Raw genomic sequence first — 11,585 nt, 5'->3', positions numbered from 1 at the left:
AGAGAGATTAACTGGCTAGTTCTATTGCTGAGGAGAGTATTTCTACTCTTTCCTTTGTTCGTGTAATAGGTGAGGTATATGCTGAGAGATTTTAAGCACCTTGAGAACAGCAACAAGTAGCGACTGTTTGACTGTTCGACTGTTCAGAATTCACATAAGCCTCCGTAGGGTTGACATTTCCCCAAGGAATTAGCCAGGAGGTCCAGTTCGGATGGAGGAGAAAAGTAAGAAGGACCATCGGGCTTTGCTCAACCAGGGAGAGGAGAATGAACTGGTGAGTTTTTCCTTCTTTTTATTACAGTCTTTTCAAAATACCCGAGCTGTGGGCAGGGGCTTTTGAGGTGGAACTGGCTTTAGGACCTGGAGAGGTTTGGGGAGGCTCCTTGAGATCCCAGGGCAGTTTTATAGTGGGGGGACCTGCAGGGCTGAGAAAGTGCGTCTTTTAGATGATGTTGCTCTTACCATACTCATTTGCACTGGACGGCATGAAGCCTCCTCCTCAGGCACCTTGCAGAGTAACCAAGTGCATTCCTACATGGTGCTCATTGAGGTGTTCCCTCCTTATCATCTGGGTCTTAATGCAACTGGACAAACTCAGGCGAAAACTGAAACTATTCTTTTATTATTCTTATGTTTTTGGTATGTATGTATAACTTCGACTCAGTGCGCTTTGGTCAGAAGTCATGCTAGTTGCATAAAGAGGTTTTAAGCACCTAGTACTAAAGAAGAAATAGAGTGTGACCTAGGATTTTGCACACGTTAAAAAAAACAAAAAACAAAAAAACAAAACTTACTTCTGCAATTCTGCCTCTTCCATTAAACATATATAGAACTTGAAAAATAATCACCGAAGGCTTGAAAACTCCTGCAGTGTCTAACTGGTGCTGATGAGTTTGCCTTTATTATTTTATTTGATATGCAGAACTCGGTGAAGAAATTAATCCGATTTCATAGGGGAAAAAAATTGAGGCTAGAGAGGTTGAATAACTTGCAAGGTCATCAACCTGAAGGTGAGAGGCTGGGTATCCAGCCCACCCGTTTCCCCTTTGTACCCCAAGTGTTCCTGCTGCAATAGTGTCTCTAGTTGGGCAATGACAAAGGGAGACAGAGAGGGGGAAGGGACAGAGAAGGTGCCCGGGGCGCAGAAAGAATCCCAGAGGATTAGGTTCATATATCAGAAGGGTGTCAGTTTCCTTCTTGTTCTCCCAGTTCCATTGAATTCTGTGGGGAATCCAGCCATCTACCCCTGTTTGTCAACCTAAGGAAAATAAGTGATTTAATCACATATATTGTCCAATAAGGCAGCCCTGGCCACATGTGGGTTTTGAGCACTAGAAAAGTAGCTAGTTTGAAATGAAAGGCTTTATAGAGTAAAATACACACAGGATTTTGAAGACTTAGTAAAAAGAAAGTGTGAAATAATCTCATTAATTTTTACAGTCGTTACACATTGAAATGACAATGTTTTGGATATGTTGAGTTAAATAAAATATATTATGAGAATTAATTTCACTTGCTTTTTTTGCTTCCTTAACGTGGCTGCTAGGAAATTTAAATAACGAACATGACTCACATGGGTTTTTCTTTGAGTTTGACAGTGGTAAGGTACTTTAAAATCTTCAGACTGAAGGGATTCACAGAGTGAAAATCTACTCACCTGTGTTCACTGACAAACAACTCTGTGTCAGTACTGATCTTTTTTTCTGGTTCTAGAAATTGTCCCTGCTAATTAGCCTATGCATCTCATTTTCTCTTTATCTGTACTTATGGCTCTCTCACCATTAACCTCATCAAACGAGCACCCTTGGTTATACTTTTACTTGCTGGAAGAGCACATGTTAGTGCGGTTGTTATGGTAGGACCACTCAACTGTATGGGAAATACCTGGTGCTGAGAGTGATAATGTGTTCCTCTCCCTGCTGTTGGGTTTTGATTCACACTTCTAAAGAATAAAAGGCCTTTCTTCAGAAAAAAACATAGGTGAAATAGTTCAATAGGTTGAGCTAATTCAATAATTATTTCCAACATCTTTAAGACTCAATTTCTTTGATATAAATTAATATATTTTATATATTAATTATATATACATTATATTACAAATAATAAATTATATATTATTAATAATGCCTATTTTAATAAACAATAGTGCCCATTTTATAGGGTTGTTGTGATGACTAATTGGCACCTTAATAAACTCTCAAGAAATTATTCTTTTTAATTGAGATAAAATTGACATATAACATTATATTGATTTCAGGCATACAATATAATGATTCAATATTTGTATATATTGTGACGTGATCACCACAATAAGTCTAGTTAGCATTCATCAGCAACATTTTTGTCCTTGTGATACAGTTTTAAGATCCACTTTCTTAGCAACTTTCAGCTATATAATACAGTATTATTAACTATAGTCACTGTGATATTGTGATTTCTTTTTTTTTATCCTCACCCGAGGACATTTTTCCATTTTTTGTTCAGATAGAATGGGAGGGAGAGAGAGAGAGAAACATCGACGTGAAAGGGACACATCGAGTGGTTGCCACCCACACAACCCAACCAGGGCCGGGGACAAACTGCAACCAAGGTACATGCCCTTAGCGGGAACCGAACCCGGGTCTCTCTGGACCGCAGGCTGACGCTCCAACTGCTGAGCCAAACTGGCCAGAGCTGTGATATTGTGATTTCTAAAAAAAAAAATATATGCACCCATGTTCATTGCAGTGCTATTTACAATAGCCAAGATTTAGAAGCAGACCAAGTGCCCATCAGTAGATGAGAGGATAAAAAAGCTCTGGTACTTTACACAATGGAGTACTACTCAGCTGTAAAAAGGAGGGAAATCTTACCCTTTGTGACAGCATGGATGGACCTGGAGAGCATTATGCTATGTGAGATAAACCAGTAACAGAGAAGGACAAGTACCACATGATTTCATTCATATGCAGAATTTAATGATTACGTAGAATCTAAGGAGTAAGCAAAAAACAAAACACCCCCCCCCTGCAAAAAAAACCCCTCGTAGACACAGATAACAGTATGGTTATTACCAGAGGGAAAGGGGGGGGGCAGGTAGAAGAGGATTTGGGGGGATAAATGGTGATGGAAGGAGACTTGACTTGGGATGGTGAACACACAATGCAATATACAGATGATGGATTATAGAATTGTACACCTGAAACCTATAAACTTTTATTAACCAATGACACCCCAACAAATTCAATAAAAGAAAAAGAAAGAAATATATATTTGACCTTGGTCCCCATTTCTGGCATAGGCTCCTAAAAAACTTGGGATTTTCTACCTGATGAGAGCAACAAAGGTGCCTTTTGTTATGCTAATGAGGCGACTTTTGGACTTCACCTAAAGACAGAGGCTGTGGTCAGGAGAACTGCGCAGGTGACTGAAGAGTTGGACATTTCACTCCCACCTCTCTGGACTCCAGGGAGGAGAGGAGCGCGAAGTTGAATCAGTTGCCAGTGGCCAGTGTCAGTTGTGCCCTGGTGATGAAGCCTCCACAGAAACCGAAGGGCCGAGGTTCGGAGGGCTCTCTGGCCGGAGCCTGTGCAGGCGTGCTGGGCGTGTGTGCCTGGGGAGGGCCTGGAAGGAAGCTCAGCCCTTTCCCAAACCTTGGCCTATGCATCTTTGCCATCTGGCTGTTTCTGGGTTATATACTTTTATAATCAACCAATATTCTAGTTAGTAAAATGTTTCTCTGAGTTCAATGAGCCGCTCTAGCAAGTTGATCGAACTTAAGAAGGGGATTCTGGGACCCTCCACTTTGTAGCCAGTTGGTTAGAAGTTGAGGTTGTTACCTGGACTTGCCTCTTATCTGGAGCTGGGTTACAGCACTGATCCCTCAGCCTGTGGAATCTGACGCTGTCTTTGGGTAGACAGTGTCGGAACTGAGATGAACTGCGGGACATCCAGCTGTTGTTTGAGAACTGTTTTGCATTGTGTGGAAGTCCCCACCCCTCTGCCACACAAACACACATAGGGGGAATTGGGTCCAGGGACCCACAAGAGTCACCATGCTAGAAAAGTTAGTTCTAATTGCCAAATACAGACAATAGTGAAAGTAAGTTAAGACATTTTATCCCACTCAAAGGGCACTCCATGGCATGAATGCAGGGCATAATATAGAAAACTGTAATTAATGATGCTTAGTAATTAGTGATAACTAACACAGATTACTACATGTGGTCAACCCAAGCAGCAGTAGAGGGTGTGGAATAACACACTAACACGGTCCATCAGCAGAGACAACGTTATCTTCGCATTTAAAGAAAAGAACCTTGAAACGTGGCAGAGCTCGAGATAAGAGCAGAGTTTTAACACACAAATGAACACAATTTGGTTTGTCCAGATAAAGAGAACAAAGGGTAGATTGTGAATAATGAATAGAAATTTGGTGCTGTGATGGTTGTTTTTAAAAAGAAAGACGCTAAAACAGGATGAATTCTAAGTCTTATGAAAGGACACAGAAATATTATCTTTCCTTGGCCCCGATTCCAGAGACTGAAATTGGCGACCTCTGTAGACAGGCTAACTTACTCTAAGGTTATAGGAAATTCTTACTCATGAAAAAGCTTAACATGTTATAGCAATAAACTGGCATTGCTATTCACAGAAGGCAATTATAATACTGAGAATTGTTTATTTCTTGGTTGAGTAAATACATTTATAACCTTATGCTGCTATGATAATCTTTGAGTAAGTGAAAGTGTGATGAACTGTCACCCCAAATTCCCATTCCAAGGAATCGAAGCACATGCCATAAATTGTATTTCTAAAAGTGCATGGTATGTACACAACAAATATTTCTGATGGTTAAACACACGAACAGTGAACATAAGAATAAAAGGATTTACAAAAACTAAAAGGGACCTGTTCACAAGACCAGTTGTGCGTAAACGCTAGTGCGTCAGATGCAATGCAAGTTCGGGGGCAAGGACTGGCAGAGGCCCAAGAAGATGGTTCCAGAAGACTAGGACAATCCCCGAAAGAGAATTTGGGGAAGAAACCATATTTAGGTGAAGCAGCACCTCATAATTCTTCTCTCCTGAGAAATTTAGCCAATTGGTTCTATCTTTGTTGGCAACTGTAAGAGCTACCTATAAGAAAAAAAAAATTTTAAAAAGTACCATGCTTGTGCTAGAATTTTATATATGTTTTCATTTAATCCCTGTGAGCTAGTTCCTCAAATATCCATTTTCTAACCGAGGAAATTGAGGTTCAGTTAAGTAACATATACAAGATCACATTACATAACATCAGAGAGGAAACTGTTTTTCTCTTATACAAGTGAAGAGTGACTGCTTGTGCATGTGCGTGCGTGTGTGTGTACATGCGTGCACACTCATATATAGTTATGACATCTAGTTAATCTTTGAATCAATTTGTTGTTGATCTTAAAGTCCTTCTCTCAGTTTCACATATTACAAAGGTGAGCAGTTTTCTTTTTGGCCTGTATTTGACTTCAATTTTGACAATCTGTGCTCTGTGGGAAAAGCAAAAATTCCATTTAAGCCATTGGATCAATCACTTTTAGAAAAACAACTTACGGTTTTGGCAAAAAGCGTTTAGTTCTGAATACTGCCTGTGGCAAATCATTTCACAATGGCTTGAAATTTGAACTGTATATTACTCAAGCTAATATTAACTTTTAACTCATACTGTGTGCTCAAAACATTTCTGGAACTGAGCTAACTGCTTTGCATATATTATCTTATTAGCTCTTTACGGCAACCCTGGAGGATAGTAATTGTTGTTCTTCTCATTTATGAAGGAAGAAATTGAGTCATCAGAAGAAGTAAAGTGGATGCCCAAGGTTGTTTTTCGTGGTCACATGGTAAAGTGCTTCTTCCATGCCATATTCCCAGCTTTTACCGGGTACACCAGACTACTTCTGTTGCATTTTACAATCAGCCACATTTCTCTCAGGAGGAATCTAAAGCTTAGGGAATTCAGATCATTTACTGCAATCACAACCAGTAAGTGATGGAGCAAGAAACGGAAGCAAGAACTTCTAGAAGGCAGTGGGTGGGGTGTTACGAAGGACAGAGTCTCTGCTGATAGTCCTCCAAGGCTCTAAACTGACCTTAGGCAACAACTTCTGTCAAAAGGCATGTGGGCATTTCCGTGTTGCTCCTAATGCCACTGCTTCTTCTGTACTCTGGGCTTAGAAAAAGGTCATTGGTACTGTGGTAACCCTTCTGGTATCCGGAATACAGAATTCTAGTGGGAAACAAAAACATGAGGGAACATCACAGCTTAGAGAGAATACAATCCAAGTCTCCGTGAAGATGGGCACAACCTCTGTGCTACTCAACTCAACTCATAGGCGGTGGCAGATGTGGGTTTCTCACTTTCTGGAACATAGCCTGTTGCCATTACCCACCTTGACTCAGTATATTTCAACTCAAAACTAAAATAACCACCTCTCTCCTCCTTTGACTGACCTATGATCAAACCACCTGCTGACACTGACTGAGAGCTTGTTTATGCTCAACACCTTACACCTCTCGTTTAATCCTAACCATTATTCTTCCAGGTGTGTGTTATTAAAGTCCCCTAAGTACAGAGATGGAAGCTGAGACTTAGAAAAGTTAAATCCTGAGGTCACATAGGTAACAGGGGAAAAAACTCACTTTACCACAAGAAATCATGTATAATGAGGTTGAGATTCTGATCCCCTCACTCCTGTTCGCAGGGTTTTCACATTTACAAGACTTCTGGATTCTGCTTACGTATCTCTTCCAGTATAAATATTGCTCCTGGCTTCCTCCTCTACTCTGCATCTCTTAGTGGACTTTACTAAGGGTGTATAAATATTTAGGAAAAATCTCAGTGACTCTTATTGCATCAGAAGACTAATCATTTAGAACGATCAACTTATACTTTGACCAGTCAAAGTGGAAACACACAAACATTGGCCAGCCAATTAAGAATATTTGGGTAAAAGAATGCCAGATGAAGTAGTGATTCTTTTGGCCAAAACCTCAAGTCCCATACAGAGCCCCATAACCTCTGGGAAGACTGAGAAATGATCTAGTAAGGAATTTTACTAAGAATTATGAGGTCAGTTTATCAAGGAAGCAAAGACATTGTTTCTATTTACTTTGCTCAATGAGCTACATGTATCTGAAAATTATTCTGACATTTGCAAGTTCTTATGTATTTACTTACTTAACTTTTTAACAGACAGGTGAAAAAAATCTGCTGACATTTTAATTGAGATGTCTCCAGCCATAAGCAGAGTCATTCTCAGAAGCCTCTTCCCTTGTCTCTGTAATTAGGGATGTGGTTTTTACCTCTGCTCCAAGGGAAGTCAGTTCTTCCTAATCACCCACACCAGGAACAGTTACAGTCTTCCCAGGTCACTGAACCTCCCATTTCCCATAGAAATCACTTCTCTGGCGCTCTCTCTTTGTCTCTCTGTCTTTTTTAAATTCATTTCTAATATTATGCTGCCATTTTTTTCTTTCCCAATCTAATCTCATTAAAATAATTAAAATACCTTCTACCTGCTTGGTACAGTGTCTAATAAAAAATTAATTCCACTTTTTTAAAACTTTGTATTGACTTATAAATACAGTGGGTGATCGTAAGTGTACAATTTAATGACTTTTATTATCTGCTGTTCTTATTTTGTTTTTTGTTTTTTTTGTTTGTTTGTTTTTTTATCCTCACCCGAGGACATTTTTGCATCTATTTTCAGGTAGAGTGGGAAGGAGAGAGGGAGGAAGAGAGAGAGAGAAACATCGAAGAGAGAGAGACACATTGAGTGGTCACCATCCACACGACCCCAACCAGGGCCGGGGACAAACTGCGACTAAGGCACATGCCCTTAGCGGAAACCGATCCCGGGACTCTCTGGTCTGCAGGCTGACGCTCATACCGCTGAGCTAAACGGACCAGGGCAGCTTTGCTCATTTTGAACTTGATATCAGTAGAACTGTGACTCCTTCATGGTACTTCATTTACTCAATATGATGTCTGTGAAATTCATCCATGTCGTGTGCATCAGAACTTCTTTCTTTTTCTTGTTCTGTAGTATTCTATTGTATGAAAGCACAACATTTATTTATCTCTCTCCTGTTGATGTACTTTTAGATGTTTCCAGTTTGGGACTCTATTGTCAATTTTTATTTTCATTCAGTTCAAAATATTTCTTGATGTTGGTTGTAATTTCTTATTTGACTCACATGTGTTATTCAGAAATATGTTGTTCAATTTCCAAACATCTGGGAATTTTAAAGTTACCATTCTGTTAACTTCTAATGTAATTATAATGTCATCATACTTTATGTTGCATAATGCAGTCAATTTAGGTAAATATTTTATGTGTACTTGAAAAGAATTTAAATCATGCAGTTTGGGGCAGATTTTAGTTTTTATTTTTTTCTTTATTAATTTTAGGGAGAGGGAAAGGGAAAAGGAGAAAGAGATAGAAACATCGATAAGAGAAAACATTGATTGGCTGCCTCCTGCATGCCCCCCACTGGGGATTGGGCCCACAACCTGGGCATGTGTCCTGACCAGGAATTGAACTGGTGACCTCTTGGTGTATGGGTCAACGCTCAACCACTGAGCCACACCAGCTGGGAGGGGCAGATTTTCTATGTTTGTTAACTAGAGCAATTTAGTTAAGGAGGCTGTTCAAATTTCCTGCATTCTTAGTGATTTTTTTTTTTTGTTATTGTTTTTGTATTCTTGTCTTAGTTAATGAGAAAGGTGTGTTAAAATCTCCAACGATGAGAATGGATTTAAGTTCTATCAATTTTGCTTTATAACTTGGAAGCTATGCCCTGGCCAGTTTGGCTCAGCGGTTAGAGCGTCGGCCTGCGGTCTGGAGAGACCCGGGTTCGGTTCCCACTAAGGGCACATACTTCGGTTGCAGTTTGTCCCCGGCCCTGGTTGGTCGTGCGGGTGGCAGCCACTCGATGTGTCCCTTCACGTCGATGTTTCTCTCTCTCTCTCCTTCCTCTCTCTCCCTCCCACTCTATCTGTACAAAAAATGGAAAATTGTCCTCGGGTGAGGATAAAAAAATAAAATAAAATAACTTGGAAGCTATGTTTATAGGTGCACAAAAATTTAGGATTGTTGTCTTTGTGTTGATCTTTTAGCTTATGAGATGACCTTTTTCACATATTTCTTTTCTTACACTCTATTTTGTCTGATATTAATATAACCATACCAATTTTTTGTTAGTCTTTGCATGAAATATGTTCCCCATTTTCTCTTTTTAATCTATCTGCTTCTTTTAATTAATTAATTAATATTTGCTTTTCTATATTTAAAATGTGTCTCTTATAAACAACATATAGTGGGTCTTCTTTTATTATTCTAGTCTGACAATCTTTGCTTTCAATCACACTATTAAGGCCATTTACATTTAATGTAATTACTATATAACTGAGTTAAAGTTCATAATGTTGCTATTTGTTTTCCATCTATTCTGATTTTTGTTCTTTTTTTTTTTTACTTAACATTGTATCACAGAATGTCCCATGTGTCTACCTTGACTTCATGCATTTTGTTTTTCATGGCTCCTCAATTGCCCTTTGTTTTATGTTTCACATCTTATTGCACCATTAACTATCATTTCATTCTTTCAATGACTTTGCTGTTACAGGTAATGCTACACTGAACATCTTTATATACCTCACTTTCTACTTTTCATATTATTTCCTTAGGGTATGTTTCCAAATGTGAAATTACTGATTTAAGGAATGAAAACATCTTTATAATGTTTTATATAATTTGTTGCCTTGCTTTCCCTAAAGAATTGTTCCAATTTATAAGCTTATTAGTATGTAGCTATAGTGATTTCATTGCATCCTTGCTAGCATTGTGAGTTTCTCTTTTAATAAAAACATTATTGTATAAAAATAATGAAAAGGAATCAAAACTATGATTACCAATGTCATTGCTGAGGGTAAGTAAACAGAACTAGGGAAAGTTATTTATGAATGTCATTTCTGCTATAAACTGGACTAAAATTCCTAACTCTTCTGCATCTGTTTTGCACACACTTGGGCTTTGGCAGTAAGCCCCCCATAAATCACTTAGTAAAAGAATTATATTTATGACATATTTTATTTGAGTCTAATAAAACTATAAATGAGTAAATTCACAAATAAAACCAAAACAGGTTTATAGAATCAAAAAGAAGATTAGGGAGAAAGAATAGCAACCAAAAATACATTTAAAAGCAAAATGAACACATGCTTCTAAGTAACATTTAAACCTTAGCGTGAATAATCTCAAAATACAGCGGCTGCATCACTCAGCTTAATGAACGTGTTTTCTCAGGTGGGTGCTGGTGCTGAGGAACAGTGGAAAGGAACTCTTAAAATTGTAATTACTTTGCAGAGCACTTAAGGGGACACTATCTCCTTTAAGTGTAAGTACCAATGTAAGGCAATAGTTCTACTTTATTTATTTATTTATTTGTAGAGAAGTAAATGTGGATTCCCTTTGAGGTGAGATGATTCACCTAAGTTCACATAACTGATAACTAGTAGGCCAGTGAGTCAAGTTTACATTTTTGCTTCTTAAGCCTGTGACCTCTCCACTATGTTTAAGGATTACTTTCAACAACTGTTATTAAAATCTTGATCTACCACAGAGTTCTTTATTAGAAAAACATAATGGAAATACCCATACTGAAGATGAAAACTTTTCCAAAGAATAAAGCCAAGAGATTTATTATAACATGATCCAAACTGACATAAAACTCAGAAGATCCCATTTTTTGAAAGTGCTATAGAAATTCAGTAAACACCTATTTTCTTGACATTATAGCTCTGCAATCTAGACACAGGAGTTTAGAGTCAGAAAAAAAACAAAAACAGAAAAATAATAGTGGAACCTAATGTCATAGTATAGTAACACTGTCATTTATAATAACCATCCTTTTGGGTCTTCCAAATACACACAAAAAAATCTAGCTTTTCTTAATTGGAAAAATTTGACAGGTAACATTGTGTCAATTTAAGGTGTAGCATGTTACTTCAATATATTTATATGTTATAATATGGTTGCCAATGTAATGATATTGATCACATTACTTATAATGCAATATTTTTTATTGTCTATGTTCATTAAATCTCTATGGCTATGAACTTACTACAAGTTCATACCTTTAGATACCATTACTCTTATTCCCCCACCCCCAATCCCCTGGTGACCACCATTTTATTGCCTGAAAAATCTAGATTTTGAAATTTTTAAAAAATGCTGTGAATCTCCATTGTAGATGATAGAACCTATAAATTTGCTTTAAATAAACAAATATATTATTTGGAGATATTTGTTTTCCCCTAAAATCACATCTTAAGTCTTTATTCAATTTATGACAAATATTAACTAACCTGCTACTAAAAGTAGAACTATTTCAGCATGTCACTGTCCGGGTAAATGTCTTTAAGCTCTGTTTTGAAAGTCTTTCATGTCCACAGATAATCTCCTAATTTAGATCATCCTACCTGTTCAGAAAGCAATATAGTTATTAATACTGTCAATTTTTCTCAATCCTGTCACTATTAAACAAAACTGAATTTGAATAAAGCTAGAT

The 11,585-nt window shown here is 37.8% G+C and overlaps 1 protein-coding gene across 1 annotated transcript in view; it reads left to right on the top strand.

Moving 5' to 3' along the window:
- The first annotated feature begins 210 nt into the window (after positions 1-210).
- The window catches only part of ATP13A5 (ATPase 13A5), a 108,778-nt gene continuing 97,403 nt past the window's right edge, over positions 211-11,585 (top strand). Inside the window, exon 1 of the mRNA XM_036243240.1 lies at positions 211-274. Within this exon, the coding sequence (XP_036099133.1) occupies positions 212-274 (63 nt within the window). The 5' untranslated portion in view covers position 211. The remainder of the gene's footprint in view (positions 275-11,585) is intronic.

This window comes from Molossus molossus, unplaced genomic scaffold (assembly GCF_014108415.1).
Source record: "Molossus molossus isolate mMolMol1 unplaced genomic scaffold, mMolMol1.p scaffold_m16_p_5, whole genome shotgun sequence".
Classification (NCBI taxonomy): Eukaryota; Metazoa; Chordata; class Mammalia; order Chiroptera; family Molossidae; genus Molossus; species Molossus molossus.
This window is presented reverse-complemented; position numbering and strand designations above follow the sequence as displayed.